At 41.6% G+C, this 23609-nt stretch overlaps 1 protein-coding gene across 1 annotated transcript; it reads left to right on the top strand.

Moving 5' to 3' along the window:
* Positions 1-3408: 3408 nt before the first annotated feature.
* On the top strand, positions 3409-6426 carry LOC134577275 (toll-like receptor 13). Its single transcript, XM_063435969.1, has one exon. The coding sequence runs from the start codon at positions 3519-3521 to the stop codon at positions 6372-6374; it is 2856 nt and encodes a 951-aa protein (XP_063292039.1). The 5' UTR covers positions 3409-3518; the 3' UTR covers positions 6375-6426.
* Positions 6427-23609: the final 17183 nt, after the last annotated feature.

Genomic DNA, 23609 nt, shown 5'->3' with positions numbered 1-23609 from the left:
CAGAATTACACACATGCAGATACACAGAGTGACACTCATACAGATACACTGACACACAAACAGTCACATATGCAGATACAAAGATACATATACAGACACACAGATAGATACACATACAGACACAGGTATACACATATAGATACACATACACATACAAATAGATAGATAAACAGATATACATACAGGCAGGGCCGCCATCAGAAATTGTGGGGCCCCTGACACAGTTTAAGGTCTGGGCCCCCAGGTGCCCGCCTCTAAGCCCCGCCTCCAAACCCTGCCCACAGGAATACACACACAGAGACACAAAAGGACACAGACACACACAGAAAGATACACACATACTATCAGACACACATACTGAAACAGGCATACACACATATAGACACATACACATGCATAAGGAGATACAGATACACACACACACATACTGACATTCAGACACACACACTGACGTACATACATACTCACATACTGACACTCACACATACACACATACATACAGACATACATACCCCCATGCCGATGGGCCTGTGACAACCGTCATGGTTCTCACCCCCTGATGGCGGCCCTGCCTACAGGCAAACAGATAGATAAACAGACACACAGATACACACACAGACACACATATAAATACACATACAGACAAACAGATGCACAGGCACATATATACACATGCAGACACACACACAGATAGATATACATAAAGACAGATAGATACACAGATACACAGACACATAAAGACACACGGATATACACATATAGATACGTATACAGACAGATACACAGACACATAGAAATACATACAGACAAACAGATAGATACACAAACAGGTAAATACCCAGACATACACATACAGACACACAGATAGATACATATACAAAGAGATACACAGATACAGATGCAGCTACACAGGCACACACTTAGACAGAAATACAAAACAATAGGGTGCGCCAAGGGGTTGGGAATCTAAATAACTATAAATATGACAAATAAAATGAAACAGGATATACACTATCCTATAATCGTATAAAACTGTGTATATAGAAAGAATAAACAAAAAGTCAAAAAATACAATAGTATGGATACGTCTGTAAGGGTTTGCCTGTATCTTCAGGTTAGTATACCATCCCAATATTCAGAATCCAGGGACATAAAAAAGAGAACAGAAAACTCCAATAGTGCAATATGTACAAAATGAGATAAAAGCTTGAATAAAAACAAGTCCAAATGGCCTACTCACATGGAATAGAGCTAAGACCAGCTCTAGTATAAAGTGCTTGCAGTGGATTTGGAGATATTGGCCAGTAGGTGTCTTAGCAGCAGGATATATGTGAAAATAAAAAAGTGCAACGATAGTGCTCTCTGTATAAATATATTAAACCAGGAGTGAAAATAAATAAGTTGTACTCACATTTAATCAGCATAGGTGGTATAATCCCCACCTGGGAAACTTGGTGAAGTCCTCACTGGAAAGATAAAAACTGAATGCCAGATAACAAAAGAAAAAAAAAGGTATATGGTACAAATATTGGTAGTAAAAATGACCAAAACCTTTATTATAACAAAAACAGTGATAAAATAGTTCCACAATGCGTTTCACCCACAATGGCCTTTCTCAAGTGGTAATCAAGCAAATACCTGGCATGAACATCCTTATGTAGGATAACATACATGTAAATTCAAAATTGGCAGTAAAATGACATCATGGTCACGTGATCGTGACCATGATGAACAATCATGAATTTAAAATACTGGGTAAACATAATGTATTTTAAGATCCTGGATAAAAGGTGTGTATAGAGTTAAAATAATGGAAAAATGAAGACACACAGATAGATACACAGAGTTAAAATAATGGAAAAACTCAGACACACAGATAGATACACATACACACAGATACACATACAGACATACACACAGATACACAGACACACAGACAGACACACGGATAGATACAAATACACACCGACACACAGATACACAGACAGGCAGATAGATACATAGATACACATACAGACACAAAGATACACAGACACACATCATACAAACATGCAAACAGATACACATACAGACACACATGCAGATACACAGGCCCATAGATACACACACAGATACACACACTGACACACATATATACACAGACACACAGGCAAAATGTAAAAAAATGTTTAGTCACCCAACTGTTTCCTACTTTTTGGGTGCAGGAGGTTGGCTTCCCTGCGGTCCAGTCGACTGAGGCTGTTGAGAATCAGAGGCTCTCTCAGACTGCGATCCCCTCCTTTCTGCCTCTCCCATGCCTCTCTGAGTTAGCTGGGAGCACGTGACTGGCTGTCACTTTCTCCCAGCGCTGACATCATTAAAGTGGCCAGGTCACCCAATTAAAGGGCCGGAGCACTGACCGGGTAGCTGAGAACACATTAACATTTGGTGGCCACCCAATGGACCCCTTCAGCTTGTGGGCCCTGTAGCAGTGCAAGGCTCTTCAGCAGAGTTCTGCACATGGGCTGCCCTAGAACAGCATTGTACCAACATGCTCACTTTTAGAGGGGATGTGCTTGACCTGCCCCTTTTTCACAGGGCTGCTGTGATTGAAAAATGTCCCGGCCAAATTTTATTCCCAGTCCGGCCCTGGTTTAGTAGACATGCTTTCGCTGTGTGGGCGGCAAGCCACCACTGTTTAGGAGACATGTCCACACTGGAGTTTTTATGTTCTTAGGCATGAAAACCTGTTTGTCAACAGCTTTTTCCTATCCAATTCGATAAGCCCATTTCAGTTCTGATAAATGTTTAATAAATTATTTTAAATCACATTATTTTATACTTTCAATGGAAAGTTTTCAAAATCACCTAAAAAAAAACTACTCAAACCGAAATTTAGCATCTCCCAAAAAAGCCTTAAATTACTTGTATTACATCCCTCCGAACTGTTAAAAGCTGCCGTTATCAGCTATCAGCTGATATTAAATCAGCCCCTATTTGAGCCTAATTTTTTTTTTAATGTGGTTTCCAATTCACAACAATTCATTCATGAATAAGCTCGGCAGACTTTTCAACTTAAAATTTACTGTGCATTTTACTTAATCCAATTCTCAGACGCTAATATCCCCAATTACTATGTCACTTTTTATTTTATTTTTTTATACAATGTGATCTGCATATTTTACCAGAATTGTCTGTTTAATGCATAATGTGCAAGGCCACATACTGCATTACAGAATTCTCTAACCTGACATCTTGCAAATGTATAATTTTTGTTTGGATGCACAATATATTCAAATATGCTATCTGATCTCCTGTGTCTCACTTTTATCTCCACAGTGCCGCTATCAATCCCTTTTTGAAAGCTCTTGTTATCCATAAGGTTAGAAGATTCCTCTCATCATGGACCTTTTAACTGGTCTTCCCATATCCAGTACTTCATTCTACTGGGACAAAAAAACTCTTTCCTAATTCAGTCTCTAACAATCAATGACTTTGTCACCATACAGGTCTTTCTTCAAGGTGAATCCGATGACTTCATGGGTCACTCGGGAATGATGAATTTTCTCAGGACTTGCTTTCAGTCTGGACTAATTTTGCTTCCTTTCGTAGCAAGTTACGGATTTAGGAACTGCATACAAAGCTACGGCAATCATGAGAATTACAACTGTGTCCATCGCCTCCTGCTGGACATACAGAGCGCTGTGTCCGACCTACCAAACAACACCAAATTTCTGAACGTATCACACAACAATATTGTGACCTTACATCAGGGAAGTTTTGCTCACATGCCGCTGATCCAGCAGTTACATATCGATTACAACAATCTAAAGAATATTAAAACTGGGGCATTTGATAACTTGACTAAATTGGAGATTTTGGATCTTTCAAACAACAACATCTCCTTTCTTCCTAAGGACGTCTTCAGAAGTCTTAGAAACCTTACATATCTCTTTCTTCATCAGAATTCCATTGACTTTATTCAAGTTGAGTTACTTAGGCCTCTTGTTAATCTAAGATTCCTGAACCTGTCGTCCAATTATCTTAAGAGTTTCAACGCAATTGTTGAGTCCATCCAACCACTGCAGAGATTGAAATCACTTTTCGTATGCAGTAACAATCTAACGTCTCTCAGTCATACTCACAATCTCCCCTTATCACTGTCTCAACTTTTCATTTGCAATAACCGCTTGCAAGAATTACACTGTGATAAAAATTTGTTCATCAACGTAAAATACCTCGATCTATCATGCAATAATTTGACCTCACCTCCCTTGCAGTCATTGAACTTGACCAAGATGATATATTTGAATCTGCAATACAATAAGTATTTTGACATATATAAATTCATTCAAAATTCTAGTATTTCTCTAAGCAACATAGATTATTCCGGACTTGGTCTAACTAATAGGAGCAAAATATCCAAATTGTGTTATTTTTTAAAAGGCATTAATATCACCAGTCTCTCCCTGCTGGGAAATAAGATTAAGTTTTTGCCAGAAAACACTCTTGAAAATTGTACAGTTAAAAATACTATGGATTTATCTAGAAACAATATAAAAGATGTTAACTGCCTGAGATTCATGTACAGGTCTGAATTTAAGACTTTGATTGTGGAACACAACCTCCTAAAGGAACTAAAAAGCTGTTTCAATAGAACTAAGTTCTCAAATTTGACATACATTTCCTTCCGATTCAATAGAATTTGGTCAGTTAATGAACATGCATTCAGTTATGCACCAAATTTACAGGAACTGAAATTAAACATCAACAACATTATTTTTCTAAAAAAGCATTCGTTCAGTGGCCTTAAAAGTCTGAAATTACTGCGTCTGGATAATAACCTTATACCTGATATATATCCTAATCTTTTTGATGATCTGACAGAGCTCAGAATACTCAATTTTAGAAACAACAGACTATCTGTTGTCTTTAATAATGTCTTCCAAAGACTGGGGAATCTCACAATCTTGGATCTAGGAGGCAACAAAATAACACACCTTGAAAATAATTCTCTTTATGGACTTCAAAGCCTATCCAAGCTATATCTGGATGGAAATAAGATTCAGACCATCAGCAGTGACACCTTCCGTAGTATTGAGAACACTTTGCAAGTGTTGGACTTGATGTCCAACCGTCTTAGTTTTGAATCTTCAAGGGAATATTTCTCACCGTTCTACAAACTTAACAAGTTGTATGATATGAAACTCCAGAATCAGCAACCATTTGGCCTTATAGTCATACCTTATGGGTTCTTTAAAGGGTTAACATCCCTGAGATTACTAGATTTGGCACAAAACAGGCTTACACATCTCCACGCCAATGTGTTCGATGAACTCGGCCAGCTGGTTTATCTGAGTTTGTCAGATGACTGTAATGGAATACAGAATCTACCCGATGGAATTTTCAAGAATCTATTCAGTCTACGTTCATTGAATTTAGAGAATATATGTCTGCAGACCTTAAATCCTCATGTCTTTTCAAATCTTACCAAGTTGAGAAAACTTCAGTTGATGAAAAATGCCTTGAAGCATATAAATATTGATATTTTTAAAAACATGACAAGCTTAACCTATCTTGACATTCGAAAATCCCCGATTACTTGCACATGTAACAATGAACCACTCAAACAATGGTTGAGTCAGCCTCAAGTGCACGTAGTGTTTCCCTATAACTTGTCATGCTCAGACAATCCCACCTCATACTTCCATGACTTTGATATCAAAGTCTGTGATATGAAACTAAAATTGCAGCTTTTTTGTGTCTCCCTTACTATTGTGTTGCTTTTTACGGTCATCCCCATTGTCTATGGCAAATCTTATTGGCACATCAAATATAATTACTTCCTCTTTATTGCCTGGCTACACGAACGCTGGAAATCAAACAAGGAGATATACAAATATGACGCATTTGTTTCCTACAACACCCATGATGAAGAATGGGTCTACAAAACAATGCTTCCAAGTTTAGAGTCCTGCAGTCCTTCTCCTGCCCTCCGACTTTGTCTTCATCACAGAGATTTTCAGTTGGGGAGGGACATCATAGACAATATTGTAGACAGTATTCACAATAGCCGTAAGACTGTCTGTGTGGTCAGCAGGAGCTACCTCCGCAGTGAGTGGTGCTCTCTGGAAATGCAGTTGGCTAGTTACAAGCTGTTCGATGAGATGAGGGATGTTCTTGTCCTCATATTGTTGGAAGACATTCCAGATAGAGAACTTTCCACCTACCACAGAATGAGGAAAGTTATGCTGAAGAAGACATATATCAGTTGGCCTTCAGAACAGGAAGCACAGAAGCTATTTTGGGCTAAACTTATAAAGGCATTGAGAGGCAGCAACACCATAGAAATGGCAGAGGGTTGGAAGAATAATGTAACTAAACATGCTTCGTAAATATGGACCAAAATCCAAGATGACCTTCTATGAAAGTGTCTTCTTCATAAGAAAAGACTTGCAGTACCTTATGTTGCAGGTTGAAGTGTTTATATTGTAATTTACATGAGTTGGAGAGCCTGAATGTGACTTGATACTATGAGTCCATAATTACTTTTTTGTTTTTAATCTAAAATATGTTTTCTAAATACCACTAAATTAGATGTCCTCTCTAAAGTCTTATTATCAGTATTAGTTTAATTAAAGGCGTGCAAGGATCTTTTTGGATAAGAACCATTCGGCCTATCTAGTCTGCCCAATTTTCTAAATACTTTCATTGTCCCTTGCCTTATCTTATAGTTAGGATAGCCTTATGCCTATCCCAGGTATGCTTTAACTCCCTCACTATGTTAACCTCTACCACTTCAGCTGGAAGGCTATTCCATGCATCCACTGCCCTCTCTGTAAAGTAATTACTTAATTTCAACATTAAGAAAGACATTTTGTCAAGATATACTAGTAAAACAAAGTCTTTCATAACTTTGATTTAATAAAAGAAGTTGATTTGAATGACTGGACTGCATTAATGAACCCAAATTTATACAATTTGTTGGATTAGAATTATTTTTAGAGACTATACTTTTAACATATCTAGAACTCCCACTAACCTTTTAGGTACCGTATATACGCGAGTATAAGACGAGTTTTTCTCGTCTTATACTCGAGTCAATTGTCTGTATTATGGCAACTTACATTGCCATAATACAGACAAGGACCGGGGGCTGGCAGGAAGCGTTTACTTACCTTTCCTGCAGCTCCTGTCAGCTCCCTTCTCTCACCTCCGGTCCGTGCAGCTCCCAGGTCAGCTTCCTCTGCAAGCCAGCTAACAAGCAGGGAGGGGGGACGAAAAAAAAAATAAAAAAATATTAATAATAAAAAAATAATAATAAAATAAAAAAAGAATAATATAAGAAAACAAAATAATATTAAAATAATAATATTTAAATAATAATAAAAAAATGCCCACCCACACCAATGCTCTGCATCACACACACACACTGCACTCATACACACACACTGCACTCATATACACACTGCATTCATACACACACACTGCACTCATACACACACTGCACTGCATTCATTATGTACACACACTGCATTTATACACACACACTGCATTCATATACACACTGCATTCATACACACACACTGCACTCATACACACACTGCACTGCATTCATTATGTACACACACTGCATTTATACACACACACTGCATTCATATACACACTGCATACACACACACTGCATTCATATACACACTGCATACACACACACTGCATTCATACACACACTGCACTCACACACACACTGCACTCATACACACACTGCACTCATACACACACTGGACTCATACACACACTGCATTCATACACACACTGCACTCATACACACACACTGCACTGCATTCATTATATACACACACTGCATGTATACTGTACACACACACTGCATGTATACACACACACTGCACTCATACACACACTGCATTCATATACACACTGCACTCATATACACACTGCACTCATATACACACTGCACTCATACACACACTGCATTCATACACACACTGCATTCATACACACACACTGCATTCATTATATACACACACTGTAAATAAATATTCAATGAATATAATTTTTTTAGGATCTAATTTTATTTAGAAATTTACCAGTAGCTGCTGCATTTCCCACCCTAGTCTTATACTCGAGTCAATACGTTTTCCCAGTTTTTTGGGGTAAAATTAGGGGCCTCGGCTTATATTCGGGTCGGCTTATACTCGACTATATACGGTAAGTTCTACACTAACAATTTAACTTGCTGCTTTCAGTCAAAAGACAACATCTCTAAAGAGACATAAATGTTTATGATCCCCTATACACTTATGAACCTTTAACCCCTTAAGAACGCATAACGTTCTTAAGGGTTTTTTGAAGTGGAGTGAGACGGATCGTTGTTACATTGTGTCCCTCTTGTAAGGGACACAATGTAACACCTCTTGTGGGTTTTTGAAGTGGAGTGAGACGGATCGTTGTTATATTGTGTCCCTGAAATACAGATCACAGTACTTTACTGTGATCTAGTTTTGGGGTTTGTTTTTACCCTCATGGGTTAAATTTGATTTTTAGTAACCCTAAGGGGTTAAACTTTAATATTTTATTTTGATCAATTTGTGATTTAGTTAGTTTGGGTGGGTGGTATTTAGTGGGAATTGGGGAATTTAGTGATAAGCTAGTTGGGGGTGAAAAGTAAAAAAAAATAATTAAAGTTTAGTTATTTAGTTAAAGTTTATTATGTTTAGCAAGTATAGCGCAGAGGAGGCTTATGCTCTGACAGACGCTGCCTCAGAGAGTGACGCAGGGGACAGGGACTATGTGCCAGATACTGCAGGACCATCAGGAGAAATCGCTGATTCCCCTGATGCAGAACATGGCGTAGATGACTGGGTACCCCCTAATCATTTTTCACCAGACATTCCAGAGTTCACTGCTAATCCTGGCATACAGGCTGCCGAAGACTTAGCTGAGCATAATTTTGGGGCTTTGATCTAAGTGGCACATATCAAATATACAAAATGACCAGCAAAAATGTAATACGTATGTAAAAAATGCCCCAAATTATTTTTTTTACCACATACTTTGACATATATTGGTGAACAAATGGGGGCATGTTAAGGCACAATATGAACCCTGGAGTGTCTACTTTAACAAATGGTAGGCCTTTGTGGGTTTTTTTGAACAGTCAACCTGCTATAATACCCCAAATTGAAACGTAGACCCATCAAATTCGTCTCTCAAAATTCTACTGTAAATACTGAAATGGACAGGTCTCCTGTTTGGCACTGTAGCTTCACGAAATAGTGCCAAAGACATACAATGGGGGTATCGTTGTACTCAGCAGATGTAGCTGAACACAACATGAGGTTTTGTACAGGAATAGCACACACCAACTTTACGAAATACACATGAGAAGATCTTTGTTATAAGTTTGTGTGTCAAAAACAAAACAAAACCACAATTTTACTCCAATATTTAGCAGAGATTGGCAGTGAAATGGCTACATAGAAAGTGTCAAATAACCTTAGGTAAATAGCCTGTGATGTCTACTTTATATAAATATATACTTGTGTGGCAATGTTGTTTTCTTTTATGGCTATTAAGCTTACAAGACAAACATACCAAATTCTAAAATCGCTCCACATTTATTTTACTCCTTGTCATAGGCGTGCGCACGGGGTGTGCCGGGTGTGCCTGGGCACACCCTAATCCCCGCGGCACGCCTATGGATTGAGTCCTGCAGGAACGGAGTTCCTGCACTTTTTTTGTGCAGGAACACCGTTCCTGCAGGCACTCAGCGCCCCTCTTCCTCCCCCCATGACCCCCCTGTCATGGATGGGAGGGGGGGGCAAGAGGTGATGGACCCCCCCCCGGTCGGCTCTCTCAATATCAGCCGCGGCAAGGGAGCTGTGAGCTTTCTGCTCCCTCTCGCCGCGCGCTGCTTGCTGATGCCGGAGCCGGAATATGACGTCATATTCCGGCTCCCAGCTACAGCAGACAGCCCGCGCGGCGAGAGGGAGCAGAAAGCTCACAGCTCCCTCGCCGCGGCTGATATTGAGAGAGCCGACCGACCCACTGGACCCCAGGGACAAGTCCACGCCAGCACTCCAGGTAGGGAGGCTGGGTGGACATTTTTTTTATTAAAAAAATAATAATTTGTGTGTGTGTGAATGTGTGTGTGTGTCTGTGACTGTGTGTGTGTGTCTGTGACTGTGTTTGTGTGTGTGTCTGTTTGTGTGTGTGTCTTTGACTGTGTATGTGTGTGTGTCTGTGTCTGTGTGTGTATGTGAATGTGTGTGTGTGTGTCTGTGAATGTGTCTGTGAATGTGTGTGTGTGTGTGTGTGTGTGTGAATGTGTGTGTGTATGTGAATATGTGTGTGTCTGTGAATGTGTGTGTGTGTGTCTGTGAATGTGTGTGTGTGAGTGTATGTGTGTATGTGTATCTGTGAATGTGTGTCTGTGAATGTGTATGTGTGTCAGTGTATGTGAATATGTGTGTCTGTGAATGTATGAGTGTGTCTGTGAATGTGTGTGTCTATGAATGTATGAGTGTGTGTGTGTCTGTGAGTGTATGTGTGTGTGTTTGAGTATGCGTGTCAGTGTGTGTATATATATATACACACACATATACATACACACACTGGAGTGTATATTATTTTTTTTGGGGGGTGGGAATCTTGGTTCCCACACTTTATTCCCCAGGACTTTATTCTCCCCTGTCGGCTCACGCAGAACCGGCGCTGAGTGTCGGCTCTGCTCTAAGCCTCCATGGGCCGGCGGGGAGATCAAAGATCTACCTCACCGGCCCACAGCAGCATGAAGGGAGGCAGGAGAGGACCCGGGGAGCTCTAGACAGCAGCTCCGCCAGGTTCCTCTGGCGAGATCTGAGCGTTGCCGCGGCAACGCTCAGATCTCACGGGAGTTAACTCTAGCCCCGCAGGCTAGAGTTCACTCCCACTGGACCACCAGGGATGGCACATGGCAGCAAGGATCCCCCCTCCCTACATAAGGTAAGAAGGGAGGGGGGATATTTACTAATCTGCCCCCACCTCCACAATCTGTCCAAACATACAGCACACACACACACATACAGCACCCACACACAAAAAGCACCTACAGACATACAGCACTCTCACACAAACAGCACACACAGCACCCTCACACACACAGCACCCAAACAGCACCCACACACATACAGTACACATACAGCACCCTCACACACACAGTACACTAACCGCACCCTCAGAAATACATGACACCCACACACATCACACAAACAGCACCCTCACACACACAGCACCCTCACACAGCACACTAACAGGACCCTAACACACACACACAAACACCCTCACACACAAACAGCACCCTCACACACACACACACACAAACACCCTCACCCACATAGCACACTACCAGCACCCTTACACACACCACCCTCACACAGCACACTAACAGCACACACACACACACACAGCAGTGTATATATATATGTGTGTGTGTATATATATATATATATATATATATATATATACATATACATGCGGCGTGTGTTTGTGCTTTAGGGTGCACACCTGTCAGGATCGGGTCAGGGATCCAACACGCAGAGTACAAAGAGTAGCAGATACGTATACCGGACCTTAGAATGGCCGGACTTAACGTAAAACTACGTATGGAATGGTCAGTGACAAGCCGAGGTCGAGGGAACGAGAAGACAGGTAAGCGAGAGACAAGCCGGGTCAAGGATAACAGAAAGACAGGTAAGTAAATAACAAAGCCGGGTCAGAACCAAAAGACAAGAGAATAACAGAGCACTGTGTGACTAGGCAGATTAGAACCACGACAGGGCAATGAGTAAATGAGAGAGACACTGTTAAATACCCTGGTTAGGGAGAGAAGACACGCCTCCGGCGAGTCCTGATTCGTCTCCACAGATTTGAGTGACAGGCCGTTCCGGGTTGGCGTCATGACGTCGGCTTCCGGACTTCCTGCTATAAAAGGAAGTGACTCCCTCGCGGCCGGCGTTTGCAAGACCGGGTGAACCGCGAGGAACCGGGGAGACATGCCGTCCGGACGGATAAACTTCTAAGTCTCTACCTCTCTCAGAGGTAGAGGCTTCAGGTACCCTGACAGTACCCCCCCCTCTCAGATACGCCCACCGGGCGGAAGAAGCCGGGGCGAGATGGAAAGCAGGAGTGAAATGCCCTGCGAAGGCGAGGAGCATGAACATCCTCTTGTGGTACCCAACTCCTCTCCTCAGGGCCATAACCCTTCCAGTCAACCAAATATTGTACTCTCCCCCGGGAGATACGAGAATCAATAATGGAGTTAACCTCATACTCCTCCTGACCCTCCACCTGAACAGAGCGAGGAGGGGCGATTGTGGAGGAGAATCTGTTACAGATTAGAGGTTTCAGCAATGACACGTGAAAGGAGTTCGGGATGCGTAAAGCAGCTGGGAGAGCTAGACGATACGCCACTGGGTTAATTCGAGTCAAGATCCTGTAGGGACCAATATAACGAGGAGCGAATTTCATGGAAGGAACTTTAAGCCGAATATTCCTAGTACTTAACCAAACTCTATCGCCTGGAACAAAATTCGGAGCCGCCCTTTTACGTTTATCAGCATGTTTCTTAACCAGCATAGAATTGTGTAGAAGAATTTGTCGAGTTTGATCCCACAACTTCCTCAAATTGGCAACATGGACATCAACCGACGGCACTCCTTGGGAAGGCGAAACCGAGGGAAGAATAGATGGATGAAAGCCATAGTTCATGAAGAAGGGGCTTGAATGAGTAGAGTCACAAACGAGATTGTTGTGCGCAAACTCCGCCCAAGGAATCAAACCGACCCAATCGTCCTGGTGTTCGGAAACAAAACAACGTAAGTATTGCTCAATCTTCTGGTTGGTACGTTCGGCAGCTCCGTTAGACTGAGGATGATAGGCGGAAGAAAAATTCAATTTGATGCCTAATTGAGAACAGAATGATCTCCAGAAACGTGAAACAAATTGGGAGCCTCTATCAGAAGTGATTTCAGAAGGTATCCCATGCAAGCGAAAAATCTCTTTAGCAAATATCTCCGCCAATTCAGGAGAAGTCGGAAGTTTAGGTAAAGGTACGAAATGTGCCATCTTGGTAAACCTATCAACTACGGTGAGGATAACAGTGTGCCTTTTAGAAACAGGCAAATCCACAATAAAGTCCATCGCCACACAGGACCAAGGTTTGTCAGGAACTTCCAGAGGCTGTAGAAGGCCACAAGGAAGCGTATGCGGTAGTTTAGTTTTAGTACAGACCTCACAGGCTCCGATAAAATCCTTAATATCCCTCCGTAACGAAGGCCACCAGAAATCCTTAGAGATCAAAGAATAAGTTTTGCGGACACCCGGATGGCCAGCCACCTTACTCTCGTGAAGACACTGTAAGAGCTCCAGTTGGAGTTCAGGAGGAACGAAATGTCTAGAAGCAGGAGTCAGTCTAGGTGCCAGATGCTGCAAGCTCCTTATCTGATCAAGCAGCGGAGAGTGGATTTTGAGAGTAGTGTTAGCGATAATGTTACACTTGGGTACTATAGAGGACAAAACCGGCTCAGATATGGCAGCAGGTTCATATTGGCGAGACAAGGCATCGGCTTTAGAATTCTTAGAACCAGGCCTATATGTGAGTATGTAGTTGAAGTGAGTGAGGAATATGGACCAATGAGCCTGTCTCGATGATAGTCGTTTAGCCTCTCCAATATAGGATAAGTTTTTATGATCTGTCAAAATAGTAACAGGATGCAAAGTCCCCTCCAATAAATGTCTCCACTCCTTTAAGGCCATGATAACCGCTAGGAGTTCCCTGTCACCAATGTCATATCTGCTCTCAGTACCTGACATTTTTTTGGAAAAGTATCCACAAGGATGTAATGGTTTATCCACACCCAACCTTTGGGACAGAACGGCACCTATACCTGTCTCAGAAGCGTCAACTTCGAGTAGGAAAGGTAGTGTAGTATCAGGGTGAACTAAAATTGGTGCGGAAGCAAACAGCTCCTTGAGTGTCTTAAAAGCCAGAAGTGCTTCAGTAGACCAATTCTTAGTATCAGCCCCTTGTTTGGTCATATTGGTGATGGGAGCAATGATAGAGGAGTATCCCTTAATGAAACGTCTGTAGTAATTAGAGAAACCAATAAATCTCTGAATAGGTTTGAGACCCTTAGGTAAAGGCCAATCTAATATGGATTGGAGCTTCTCCGGATCCATTTCAAACCCCTCTCCAGAAATCACGTAACCAAGAAAGGTAGTTTGGGATTGGTCAAAGCTGCATTTCTCTAATTTGCTGAAGAAGTTTGTGTAAAACCCTTCTGACTTGTCCGTGGTGAGTTTCAATATCCCTGGAATGTATAAGTATATCACCGAGGTATACAATAACACAGTCATTTTGAAACTCCCTAAGAACCTCATTAATTAGATCCTGAAATACCGCCGGGGCATTGCAGAGACCAAAAGGCATTACAGTATACTCATAGTGCCCATATCGAGTATTGAACGCAGTTTTCCACTCGTGTCCGTCGTGAATTCTCACCAAGTTATAAGCACCTCTAAGGTCTAACTTAGTGAAAATCTTAGAACCCTTTAATCGATCAAAAAGCTCGGTGATCAAGGGAATCGGATATGCATTTCTAATGGTTATCTTGTTCAGACCTCGGTAGTCAATGCAGGGTCTTAAAGAACCATCCTTCTTTTTAACAAAAAAAAATCCAGCCCCAGCAGGAGAGGAGGATCTCCTGATGAACCCCTTGTCTAGGTTTTCACGAATATACTCCTCTAGAACTAAGTTCTCATTCGTAGACAAAGGGTATACATGACCCCTGGGAGGCATAGTACCAGAAAGTAAATTAATTTTGCAATCAAAAGGCCTATGTGGTGGTAAGGTATCAGCCTTTCCTTTGTCAAATACTGCCTTTAAATCTTGATACAAGGACGGTATCTGTATTTTGGTAGAGTTGGTAGCGTTATTAAGTGCGTTAAGACTACAGAGGGGTGACACTTTCTTTAAACAATTCTCTTGACAATCCTGACCCCACGAAACTATTTCCCCTGATTTCCAATCTATAACGGGGTTATGTCTCTTAAGCCAGGAGTATCCCAGGACTATGGGAACAGAAGGAGATGAAATGAGTACTACTTGTGTAGAATACCAGTAGTTAAGTTAAGAGGTGTGGTTTCCCGGAAAATCACAGGCTCAACTAAAGGTCTACCATCAATGGCTTCAACAGCCAAGGGTGTCTTCCTTAACTGGGATGGGATAGTGTGTTTGGTGAGAAAATTTTGGTCGATAAAACTCTCAGCAGCCCCGGAGTCTATCAATGCCATAGTCTCTAAGGTTCCCTTCTCCCAAGTTAAAGAGACAGGTAATAGGAGTCTATGTTCTTTGTAGTTATGAGTAGAGGACAAAATCGAAACACCCAAGGTCTGTCCTCTAGAGAAACTTAGGTGCGAGCGTTTCCCGGACGACTGGGACAGTTCAAACGTACATGACCTCTGGCTCCACAATACATACACAGTCCCTCCCTTCTCCTGTACTGTCTCTCTTCCTCTGACAGGCGAGTAAGGCCTAACTGCATAGGTTCTGAAAACTGTGGAGTTTTGGTTTCAGGACTTTGAAATGATGGCGCTAGTCTAAAGGAAGATCTACCGGTTCTCTCTCGAGTATTCTGCCTCTCCCTTAGACGTTCGTCAATGCGAGAAATAAAGGAAATTAAGTCCTCCAAGTTCTCGGGAAGCTCTCTTGTCTCTACCTCGTCAAGTATTACATCGGATAATCCATTTAAAAATACGTCTATATAGGCCTGTTCATTCCATTTTACCTCTGCCGCCAAAGACCTGAACTCTAGTGCGTAATCCACAAGTGTTCGGTTGTCTTGTCTAAGGCGCAACAGTAATCTGGCTGCATTGACCTTCCTGCCAGGGGGATCAAAAGTTCTTTTAAAAGCAGCTACAAAGGCATTATAGTTATAGACTAATGGATTATCATTCTCCCACAACGGATTAGCCCATCTCAGAGCCCTCTCAATGAGTAAGGTGATAATAAATCCCACTTTTGCCCTATCAGTAGGGTAGGAACGGGGCTGTAGCTTGAAATGGATACTGATCTGGTTCAAAAACCCACGACACCTCTCAGGAGAACCAGCATAACGTACAGGTGGGGTAACTCGGGAAGAAGCACCTACAGTAGCTACCTCTAGCCCTGAACCCACAGAAGGAACAGACGTATTACGCATCTCCTCAGGTGGATTAATAGGACGTGATAGCAGCGCCTTTAGTGCTAGTGCCATCTGATCCATCCTATGCTCCATGGCGTCAAACCTAGGATCAGGAGAACCAAGCTGACAATTTGTACCTGCAGGATCCATGGCCCTGTCGTAATGTCAGGATCGGGTCAGGGATCCAACACGCAGAGTACAAAGAGTAGCAGATACGTATACCGGACCTTAGAATGGCCGGACTTAACGTAAAACTACGTATGGAATGGTCAGTGACAAGCCGAGGTCGAGGGAACGAGAAGATAGGTAAGCGAGAGACAAGCCGGGTCAAGGATAACAGAAAGACAGGTAAGTAAATAACAAAGCCGGGTCAGAACCAAAAGACAAGAGAATAACAGAGCACTGTGTGACTAGGCAGACTAGAACCACGACAGGGCAATGAGTAAATGAGAGAGACACTGTTAAATACCCTGGTTAGGGAGAGAAGACACGCCTCCGGCGAGTCCTGATTCGTCTCCACAGATTTGAGTGACAGGCCGTTCCGGGTTGGCGTCATGACGTCGGCTTCCGGACTTCCTGCTATAAAAGGAAGTGACTCCCTCGCGGCCGGCGTTTGCAAGACCGGGTGAACCGCGAGGAACCGGGGAGACATGCCGTCCGGACGGATAAACTTCTAAGTCTCTACCTCTCTCAGAGGTAGAGGCTTCAGGTACCCTGACAACACCCTAATGCAATAGGCTGCGCACGCCTATGCTCCTTGTGTTTTGTGACCTGTAACTTCCAAAAAAGAAACCTTCAAATCCTACACACATTATATATTCTGTAAATCGAAACAACTTCATTTATTTATTTTTAATTACATTCCTTAACCTGCACTAATTATGTACACATTATTATAGCAAAAACTGTAAAAAAAAAAAACCAACCCAATATTTTTCCTTTTTTAATATAAGCATTTATATTATTTACATTGAACTAAAGCCTGTTTTGTCCTTTAAAAAATGGTATATAGTATGTGTTGGTGCAAAAAAATTGTGAAATGCAAATTGCAGTTGAATGCAAAAATTGCTTGTGTCCTTATGTGCAAGACAAGCTTTTGAAACTGTGTCCTCAAGGGGTTAATAGGGTAAACACCCATTACACCCAAATACATAGAACAAAAAACAAAACAAAAAGTTACCTGCGCACTATCCCAAATCTCTATGCCCAGTTTCTGATTTTAGTATGTCCAGTTTCTGTCTATCGATCAAATTGATTGCAGTCATCTTTCTTTTATTAGATTGTAAGCTTGTTTGGGCAATGTCCTCTTCATCCTCATCCTACTGTTTCCTTATGTAGTACATGTTTTGTTAGCATTACATTTGTGTCTTCTTTACCTATTGTACAGCAGTGCTGTATATGTTTCAGCATATATGTATGTAAATGAATGAAATTAGATCAGTCTGAGTTAAGTATTTATAAATAACAGAGATCGATGTCGTCTTGCCACAGAACGTGGAGTCTCCGGGTTTGTTTAGGGGTTCTCGGAGATAACTACCCAACCACAGGAGAGTGACTGTCTAAACACAATCACCATTGCCACATCACTATGTAAAGAACGAAGGGGAGACCAAACCTGTAACCTGCCTAAGGCCATGTAGGATCTCAATTCGATGCTCTTTAATGGCACAGGTGTATCATATTCATCAGGCCCCAGGCAACTAGTCACAATAAATGTGTTCCTATGGCAGCATTGTCTTCACAGTGTAATGGAGACCCTTCTGATGTAGGGCAGAGTCTGAGAAAGCTGAATTTGCTGAATGTTTTGTTATATGTTTTGTAACATTTGGAGAATGGGTCACTAAGCTTGTTTCAACATTTAAGAACAGGTTACCAAATTATCCAATTAAAAAACAATTAGGAACTTAAACATAAATAATTCCTGGGTGTTGATTATGAAGAGTGGGTCACTTCACTTTTGGTCAAATGTCTTGGATATGGCACAGTAACTGCAGAGCAGCAGGCAACTGGAGGACAGTGACAAAGGTTATGCAATGAAAGCATTATGACGCAAACAGTGAGTGCAGGAGCACGCCATTTTAGCAGTCAGGTTTATTAGAGGAAGTCGGTTCGTTTCACTGTTTGGGAATAGGAACTTGAAATGAAAAAGAAAGAGAAAAATCTGTTCTACTTCACTTTTTTAGTGCAATGCAAATGTTGTGTCTTCTTCTGGCACGTGTAATATTTTTGGGACTTCGGTCCCAACGTTTTGTATGTACCCACATAGAAGACCCATCATCCCGTGCAGTTGAAGGCAGCCATACCCAAAATGGTTAATAGATAAAGTCATTTTTTTTAAGCAGTTATGTAAACTACCAACCGCACAAGCTGCTAAACTACAACCCCCATAATTATCGGCCAGCAGTAGGTGTACATAGTGTTATTGGATTTGTAGTCCATATATATTTCTGTAGCGGACCCCGGGTAGCCCGACTGGTTACCTCCGCTATTTCATTCTCTCAGTCAGACTGGAAGCATTAAACACCCAAGCATCCATTCCCCCAGTAACCAGACAAAACATAGTTCTGGGAGTCAACTGATTTTATTCAGGCCACACACAGCTTTTATGCACAGACCCCTAACATGGGGTCTCCAATACAACATTACAGGGTTTTCCTTCCCAGGGTCCTCTGTGCCTGAGAGATAATTCCGTGAGAAAACTATAACTCAATTATCTCTCAGGTACAGGAAAACCTACACAAACTATATATTACCCAAAAAGTACACCCATCATAACCAGGAACCCAACAAAAGTTACATCCCCGGATAAGTCTGATGTAAGTGTACAACTTGGATAAGTATAACTTAGATTCGTTTGGCAGAATTGGATTGCCACCGGGGTAAAGTTTTGACTCAAAACAGTTCCAGAGAAATGGGTGCTCCAGTCGGTCCCTGTTCAGGGATTCCTGTGCGAAAACCATGCAAGGGATTCTCTTGATTTAAGGGAGTGAATGCTCCCGCCAGTCGGTAGTTCCCATCTCACGAACGTCGTTCGCATAGTTGGTCGTGAAGTAGAACAGGCAATGGTATAACCTTTACCGGGTTCGTGCAAGTGTCTAGCCGAAAAGAGTTCCATGCATTCGACGACCAAGTCCTGCTGCCCATGTTCGGGAGACAAAATGGCCACCACTCTTTAGCCGACCACGTGTTTTCGGTTACACGGAATGGCGACCACCCAAGGGAAGCATTCATTATTAACTTAAGTGGTGTGAGTTTGTGTTTGAGTGAGAGTGTGCAAGTGACAGTGTGTGTGTTAGTGAGTGTGCAAATGACAGTGTGCGTGTGTGTGTTAGTGAGAGTGTGCAAGTGACACTGTGTTAGTGAGAGTGTGCAAGTGACAGTGTGTGTGTGTGTGTGTTAGTGAGAGTGAAAGTGAGTGTGTGTGTTAGTGAGAGTGCAAGTGACAGTGGGTGTGTTAGTGTGCGTGTGAAAGTGACACTGCATGTTAGTGAAAGTGTGAAAGTGTGTGTGTGTTAGTGAGAGTGTGCAAATGACACAGTGTGTTAGTGAGAGTGTGCAAGTGATACTGTGTTAGTGAGAGTGTGCAAGTGACAGTGTGTGTATGTTAGTGAGAGTGTTTAAGGGACACTGTGTGTGTGTTAGGGAGAGTAACACTGTGTGTGTATGTCAGTGATAGTGTGTGTGTGTGTGTGTATATGTCAGTGATAGTGTGTGTGTGTTTTAGTGAGACTGTGAGTAAGTGACACGGTGTATGTCAGTAAGTGTGTGTGTGTGTGTGTGTGTATCTCTTTTTTCTCTAAATGTGTGCTTACTATGTCTCTCTCCTAAATGTCTCTCAGTCTCTGTTTCCTAAATATCTCAACTGTCTCCCTATCCTTTCCCTAAATGTCTCCCCAGGCTGTTTCCATTCTTTCTAACTGTGCATCTGCTTTCACTTAAAATTACACTATAGGCACGCAGACTACTTCAGATAATTTGAAGTGATCTGGATGCACTGTCCGAGGGGCCTTTAACCCTGCAAAAGTAATTATTGTAGTTTTTAACAAATTGCAATAATTACCGTTCAGGGTTAACTCCACCTCTAATGGCTATATTCATGGGGACGTCCAGCGTCACGCAAAACCCCATAGGAAAGCATTGTATAATATTTCCTATGGAGAAATCCTAATGTGGCCATTGAGGAGTGAAGGTGGAGGCTAAGGCGCTGGACCAGGGTAAGTGACTGAAGGGGTTTTTAAGGGGCGCTTGAGAGAGGGGGAAGCTATGGTGCCAGGAAAACAAGTTTGATTTCCTGGCACTATAGTTTCCCTTTAATGTCTACTCAGTGTGTCTCTTTCCCTAAACGTCTCTGCAATTCAGAGTTTAGTGAATAAACCTGTGAGAGAATGTTGTTGCATTCATGAGGGGCCGGCAAAGTGGATTGTTGCCTAGGACGGCAAGAATGCTTGCACTAGCCCTGCCTCCTGTACGATAGCGTTAAAGGGTGTTTAACCCCTTAAGGACACATGACATGTGTGACATGTCATGATTCCCTTTTATTCCAGAAGTTTGGTCCTTAAGGGGTTAAAGAACAATCAGTGTCATATTGTTATACCTCTTACGGACAGACCAGGTGTCATTATTTTAAAACCCATAAAACATATAAAATATATATCGCTCACATAATTTTAAATGAATAAAAGTGGCAAGTAAAGTTCTTGCAAATCTGTCTATTGAGGCCACAAATGAAAGCTTGTACCACAATGTACCAGCCGTTTTTCATTGTTACAAATTGCACAACACTAGACACAATAAAAAAATATAGGAACTATCATGTCTCTGACACAATCCTGCCCTTTTATCACTTTCATTCCCTACGCGCTTCACATATTTAGACGGCAGTGGTTGGGAAGTAAAGTAAGTATTTAATTGCCAACTCCTAAAGCAATACAATATATAATTAATCTCCTTTGGGTCAATTTACTAGAGCCCGATGTGTCTAGATTTGTCAATGCAGCAAAGTCACCCCTAGAATGCTATTTACCAACCAGCGCTATTTTTCTGCAATGTCAAACGGTAAAATCTTTGAACAGAAAAAAAATCGTTCAACAGTTCGTGTAATTCTAATCTGGTTATATTAGTAATAGATAGAGAAGGAGACCCAGCCATAGGTGTCTTATTATTACGAATGGGACAGAGGATAAGTTGGGAACAGCTCTGGGTCGAGGAAGGGCTTGGACTCCTCACTGGGCCCTTAGCTGGTGTTCGCCTTTCTATCACCTTATAATAAAAACCCCTCAGAGTTAGAGAGATAATTCACGGACCCCAGCAGGTATGGTTTAAATAGTTTACATTCAGCTTTTAGTGCCACGGAAGATAGAAGCACACAATGAAAGGGTCAATGTGGCAGATGAATGCCACAGAAGACAATGGCAGCATTGAGAGATTTAACAAGACCGCATGGCTCCGGTTATATGCTGGGGACTCACAGACCTCAGCATGTTTTGTTTTATTAAAAATGTTTTAACTCTGGCATCTAACGATGCAGAGAGCACCAAAATATTGTGGCTTCCAGCTATGTCTAATGAATTAAGCCAATGTTTATACTAGTTTAGTGCAAACTTTGCACTTACACCAAGAAAATATGTCCATTGACAAAAGCATGTTTTCTGTGCTGGCTCCGTTTGCCTGGTGATGTAGACAGGTCAAGGCTACCCTACTAGCAAGAGCCTAATTAAGGTGTTTTACAAGAAAAGTGCCACTGAGCTAATTTTCCATTTGACGAATGCCTCACTACTTTTATATCATGCACAGAATGTAGGTCCCTGACAAAAACACAGCGAATAGATACTGATATAAACCGTTCAGTGTCCTTAAGTGCATGTGTTCTGTGAAAGCTAGGACACTGGGCTGAGGAGTGGAGACTAGAGAAAGTGAGAAAAAGAGAATTTCCTACAATTTACTTGTAGGTTCAGAGTGCATTTTGATAGTTACTTACAAAAAACAAAACCTTTTTTTTTTTTTTTTAAAGGGACACTGTAGTCACCAAAACAACTTTAGCTTAATGAAGCAGTTTTAATGTATTGATCATTTCAATCAGATGTAACTTACTTTAAACGGTGTTATCTCCTGCTCTTTGAACTTTAATTACATACAGGTGGCTCCTGCCAGGTCTAGATAGAAGATAATTAGATATTCTAAGTTAAATAAAATTTGCAATAAAGGAAGTTTAAACATTAGACGACTCTTTACAGGAAGTGTTTAGGAAGGTTGTGTAAATCTCATTCAGGGAGGCGTGACTAGGGCTGCATAAACAAAGTGATTTAACTCCTAAATGGCAGAGAATTGAGCAGTGAGACCGCAATGATCTATACACCAAAACTGCTTTATTAAGCTAAAGTTGTTTTGGTGATTATAGTTTCCATTTAATATGACATACACACATGTATAACTCACAAATACACAATGATTTCATGTGTTGGGGCTTCTATTTTTGACCCGGGGAGACATTTCTTTGCTGCAGCTAAAACCTGACACTCAGACTCGATTGCCATACTCTTGAGTGCTCGGAAAGAAATAACTCAGACGAACAACAGTGTGCTTAATTAGCACTTTAGTTTATTACATATAACCATAATGTTTTTATAGGCTTGCAATTTATATTTGCAACAGAATGTGATCAAATTTGTTAGATACAAAATGTTCTGTTAGACAGAACGTTCCGTTAAGTTAGTTTTGAGAAAAACAAACAAACAAGTATAAAATATTAGATCAGCAAAAATGAATGCTTAGTTGTCAAAAATAGCATAATATATTAACCCTTTCAGATTGATACTCTGTTTATGTGTTGGATTGTTTGAAAGGAAGAGAGAGTGTGAGATGTCTGGATCGCATACCATGACAGGCAAACCTGAGACAGAGCAGAAGGTAGGATAGAGCTTACTACTGGTCCTTAGGGTGGCTGTATCATGCCTGAAAAGCGATAACATAGCCAGACTAGTCAAGATCATGGGTATAGAGAGACAGGAATGTGAGGTATCACCGCCAAGGCCAAGATAACAGATATCAGAAAAGTCAAGAAAAGCCAGAACTCAAAACTAGGAACACAAACTTAGTAAATTCCATTCCCTTGGCTGTGGGTGTGTGAGATAGTAATTAAGGAATCTCATTCATCCATTCATGTGTATCACTAATTAGATTACATGCATGAATGAACAAACAAGATTTCCAATATCCCAACCTGCTATCTAGCAAAGCCTCTTCTTTATTTACTTACCAGGTGAGGGAGGGGGACGTGTGAGCCCCAAGGGGATCTCGCTTCTGGCTCCTAGTGCCCAGTGCATTCCATGTGCAACCCACTACACGGAGGTGGCGGAGGGAGTTTGACTGGGGTGGTCCACCTCGAAAACA

This window comes from Pelobates fuscus, chromosome 11 (genome assembly GCF_036172605.1).
Source record: "Pelobates fuscus isolate aPelFus1 chromosome 11, aPelFus1.pri, whole genome shotgun sequence".
Classification (NCBI taxonomy): Eukaryota; Metazoa; Chordata; class Amphibia; order Anura; family Pelobatidae; genus Pelobates; species Pelobates fuscus.
This window is presented reverse-complemented; position numbering and strand designations above follow the sequence as displayed.

Bases quoted from the DNA above. Each gene is read 5' to 3' on its own strand.
- LOC134577275 (XM_063435969.1), top strand. From the start codon at position 3,519: ATGGGTCACTCGGGAATGATGAATTTTCTCAGGACTTGCTTTCAGTCT.